Here is a 5,023-nt window from a genome sequence, read left to right on the forward strand (position 1 = left end):
CCAGGGTCACATTGAATCAACAGCAGCAGAACGGCTTTGAGCCGCGGAGGCGCAATAGCCCAGGCAATGGACAACGGGGAGAAATTCTAGAACACACACTCATTATGCTGGCTTGACCTCAAAGGTCACAGAAAGGAAGGAAGCCGGACGCGGCGCCAAAAAGGAAGGGAGCCACTTTCTTAAAAAAAAAAAAAAAATCACTCACTAAAAAGATTCACTGTTTTCAGCAGCAGGAACAAGAAGTATCTTTGGAATACATCATTACATTCCCCCCTATGTGTAATTCAGGTTCTTGTCACTCAACTGACTAGGAAAACACTCTTTCAGCCAATATGCTAATGACTAAAAGGGTGCCATAACTCAAAAACTTAAGAAACCGTTTTTTTCTTTTTTGCGGGGGGGATTCAGTTTGTTTCCACGGAGGATGTTTGATGCCTTAGTCTGTGGGACCCCTTCACTCCTCACATACCCACAGGATACAAGCATTTTTAGCATACAGTAAATGTTCAGTGGTTGTTTATGTGGGATTGTTTATCCTTTCCATAGTACAATTTAATAGAAGCATAATTACAGCAATAATGGGTATGCTGTAGGTTAGGGTTTCTCTTTATCTAAATACTTCCTTAAAAAACGTAAAAAAATCACTGTGGCTGGGCACTTTAGAAATGTCATTCACCCCTGCTGTTATAATCTCCCAAATAAAGCAGTGTGCTGTAAAGACTTGGCACTCCCATTTGTATACTCTCACTACATATATAATAGTGGTACTAAACGTACGCGGTCTGGCAAATTCCAACACCCTCAGGCTAAGAGCGAAGTCGAATAGCAGTCTCATGTTGTCATGTGAATCTTACAGTACTCTCCAGGGAAGCCTTTCATGTAACCTCTCGTGTAGCCTGTTTTCTATCTGGTATTCTTCATACGCTCTTCGTCTCATTTCCAAGAATGACAAATTGTAATAACTGTTAATTGTTATGTCATTACATAATAATGTAGTTGATTCAAAGTCTTTTTTTTACTGTATGTTTATCGAGTTTTTGTTGATTTCTTAACACTAGAACAGCCGTGCCTTTTTACCTACTAAAAGAGACGCCTCCGGGGTCAAATTACTCTCTCTTTAGAATGTCAATCTGCTATTTACACACAACGACCACTAGTTGGCCACTTGTAAATTAGCCTGCTTCCTACACACCTAAATACAGCAAAATAGCTTTATATTAGCTTATCCTGATGTGATTTTGAAAATGTAAGGATACTGGATGGTAGAACGCACATATGTAGGAAAAGTCATGAAAGGAGGGTCCTGAAATTGTATTGAGTGCAAAGATATAACATGTTTTTTTACTCACAGGGGTCAAATGACCTCATGTCTGATTATGTGTTGATATTTCAAGACCTGCTGAAGGATAACAGCTGGACATACTGGACACCTCTACCTCAGCAGCACTTAATTATAAATGGTGACAGCATCTGGTGAAATCCGGGAACAAGATGTTCTGCAGTCTGATGTTCAGACTTTTATTCTGAAAAATGTAAATAAATGTCAGCGTTGCTGAAAATCAATGTCACACTCTCTAGTCAACTAACACAGCGTGTTAACAATGTAAAGTAGTGTTATAGTTAACTAAGTAGTAGTGGGGATTACTCACAGAATCCTGCTGAGGTAACCTGCTGAGGTAATATCAACAGATCATTTTCACGCGCACGTCACAGGGAACAAAAACTAGATGCCGTGCTGCTGCGGGCTGTATGGCTGCTCTAACCTGTTAACATGGGCTGTATGGCTGCTCTAACCTGTTAACATGGGCTGTATGGCTGCTCTAACCTGTTAACATGGGCTGTATGGCTGCTCTAACCTGTTAACATGGGCTGTATGGCTGCTCTAACCTGTTAACATGGGCTGTATGGCTGCTCTAACCTGTTAACATGGGCTGTATGGATGCTCTAACCTGTTAACATGGGCTGTATGGCTGCTCTAACCTGTTAACATGGGCTGTATGGCTGCTCTAACCTGTTAACACGGACGCCGAAATTAAACACACACACGCTTCTGAGGTAGAGGTAATCCAGAGTGTCCCAGCCGTAAGACTTTGGATGGCGTAGATCGGTCAGAAACACAATACTGACTTGAAAACCCCCATCTCCCCATCAACTCTTTCAACGTCCCACTGCCAAACCCACCCCAACATATTCATTAAAAAAGCTATAAATTGAGAGTTTATGCTGGCTTCTTATCTGTCCTCGTGTGGCTTGGATTGAAATTAGCTAGTTTTTTTTCTATCCACTTGGAAACTATAATTTTCTGAAATCAACCGCTCCAGCCACTTACAGCGAACTGAAACATCCCCAAACTAGGAGCTCTCTCTCTCTCACAAACAGATGTTCAATTGACAATGTTCTTCAAGTGACTACATTCACTTTTTCCATTCCACCATAAACACTTGCGAAACAAAACAAACAAGAGAAGTAAGTCTTGGGAATTGGAGTCAAGGTTTTGGCATTAAAAGTTTAAAGTCTGGTCCATAGAAAGTCTGGTCCATATAAAACACACTTTAGGAATCACTCTAAAATGATCCATTATAATAATTCGAATCCTTTTACTTTTACAAAGTCTCGCTTATTTCAGAGAATTCGGATGAGGTAAAGTGGCCCGTGCCCTGGCAATAGTGCGCTGCCCTGGGGCTCAGATTTGAGGAGTGTTTTTAATGCCTAATAGTAGCCATAACATCCAATAAGTCTGTGGCATGTGTATCTCACACATATGTAGCTCCACACTGGTTCTCTACAGGGTCCAACAAGGCTCCTATTCTGAAGAATGTTTGGGGGTTTTTCACTGCATGCGATTTTCAGTATGATTTACATTCTGTATCTCTGGGACTGGCACCAATGGCTAATCTTGTTTACGTCATTTTTATTCAGCTGCCTCAGCTGTCCTCAATTCATCATGGATGGGCTCATGTAAGATATGACATTGGTTAAAAAGCCCTCAAGCAGGGCAATGTAATTGTTCTGTTTTCTCCAGATTATAAGCAGTCAAATGATATGTCATATATTGAAATCTGTCTGAAAGTAGTTGACGCACCTCAAACCAAAATAGCTGAGAAACGTGCTCTGAAGACGGCTGACCCTGTGCCCAGAGCACTAAGCTCTGTTCTCCCCGGGACTGTGCACGTGTGTTGTCTCGGGGGTGCACGTGTGTTGTCTCAAACAGAGATTGTCTGTGTGTTTTCTACTGTACTTGAATGGTCAAATGACCCCCTCTTTACAATGCTCAAGCTGCTATTTACACACAACGACCACTAGTTGGCCGCTTGTAAATTAGCCTGCTTCCTACGCAGAAAAACAAGCAAAATAGCTTTACATTAGGTTATCCTGATGTGATTTTGAAAATGTAAGGATACTTGTTACGTTTTGGTATAGAGTTCTAGAGGTAGAATGGTGTTGGACCCATGTGCAGTGCAGCTCAGATGAATGGAGGTCGAGACAGTCATAAAATAAGTTTCTCTTTACTGAGATAGGCAATGATCAGTCACAACAGGACAAGGATATAGAATCAAAAGCAAAGGGGAGCAAGCAAGGCTCTGAGTTACGAGTAAATAATAATAGCGGATACAAAACTAGCGTATCGACAAAACAAAAGGAGAGCAATCAAGGCTCCATCAGCTAACCGCAAGAATAATGCAAACACAATGAAAATAACAAACACTATAGCGTGTTTTCCCCTGCTGCGGTCTAATCTAAAACCAGGTGTCGACAACTGAGACGATGGACATTCTCGAACTCGAACTCCCGACACCTCGATCTAATGCAACAGGAAAGAAAAACGCACACGAAAAAGTCTGAAAATAATGGGTTCCAGCCCCTGCGAGACTACATGCAGCTAGCGCCGGTGGCTGTCCGAGAGATCATGCAGGATAGAGAGTTGACCTCCGAGCCGCCGACGGTCGGTGGTGACATTGTTACACCATCGACGAGGCCGAGGGATGAGAACCATCTACCACAGCGGCCCGGAGAGGGACCCCGAGGCGGCGGCGCCAAGAGCCACGTCCATGTGCGTAAAGACGACGCCTCTTCTTGTCCGGCCAGGGAGACAGGTAAATAAGAACAATATTCCATTTGTTCATTTGCTTTAATAAAATGACTCTGCGAAATGACAATAATTAAACAAGTCCTGAGCAGGGCGAACGCAGGTGTAAACATGAGAACAGTAGTCTATCATATAACATATATATATATATATATATGACCGTAGTGCAACATTCCCTAACAGGCAGCAGGCCTGCGCACAGACCCGGGAGACACCGCTCCTCCGGCGACGGTCGATCGCCTCGCAAGTTCTGCAACTTCTGCCGCCACAACGGGGAGGCCGAGGGGGTGTTCACCGACCACTTTCTCAAGGACCAAGACGGGAACGTGGTCTGCCCCTTCTTGTGGCAGTACGTCTGTCCACTCTGCGGGGCCACAGGGGCCCAGGCGCACACCAAGCGCTGGTGTCCCCAGGTTGACAGCGCCTACTGCTCCGTGTTCTCCAAGTCGCCGTAGGGAAGCGGACGACAAGTGTGCAACGATGCACCGCACTGTGGACTTACTAGTAGTTTGGAACAGGCCGACTCGTGTGCTTTTTTCGTGCTCGGAGTATATTATACAGTCACTATACCTGGGAACAGCGACAGGTAATTTAAGTCCTCCAGGACAGAACGGACACAGTCAAAATAGCAGACACGGTATATTCCATAAGACAAGCAAGGGTTCTCATCACGTCAACAAACACGAACAACTGACAAGGGAACAGGGAAAAGGGACACACCTAAATACACATACAAACACAGACAGGTGACAATGATTAGGCAATTAGTCCAGGGCAAGAGTAATGCACTTTGACCAGCAGGAGGCATCGGGGAGTTATCCTCGCTGACCCCCCTCGTAACAGATACTGGGTGGTAGAACGCACATATCTAGGAAAAGTCATGAAAGGAGAGTCCTGAAATTTGATCGACTGCAAAGATATAACAATTTTCTTTAC

At 43.9% G+C, this 5,023-nt stretch overlaps 1 protein-coding gene across 1 annotated transcript; it reads left to right on the forward strand.

Moving 5' to 3' along the window:
- Nucleotides 1-3,805: 3,805 nt before the first annotated feature.
- LOC308169995 (uncharacterized protein) lies at nucleotides 3,806-4,542 on the forward strand (the record flags this gene model as incomplete). The annotated part of the gene is made up of 2 exons (XM_080544726.1): nucleotides 3,806-4,094; nucleotides 4,271-4,542. The coding sequence occupies 2 exons, from the start codon at nucleotides 3,806-3,808 to the stop codon at nucleotides 4,540-4,542; spliced, it is 561 nt and encodes a 186-aa protein (XP_080400852.1).
- Between the last annotated feature and the right edge of the window lie 481 nt (nucleotides 4,543-5,023).

The sequence above is a fragment of the Nansenia antarctica genome (genome assembly GCF_963989245.1).
Source record: "Nansenia antarctica genome assembly, chromosome: 14".
NCBI classification, from domain to species: domain Eukaryota; kingdom Metazoa; phylum Chordata; class Actinopteri; order Argentiniformes; family Microstomatidae; genus Nansenia; species Nansenia antarctica.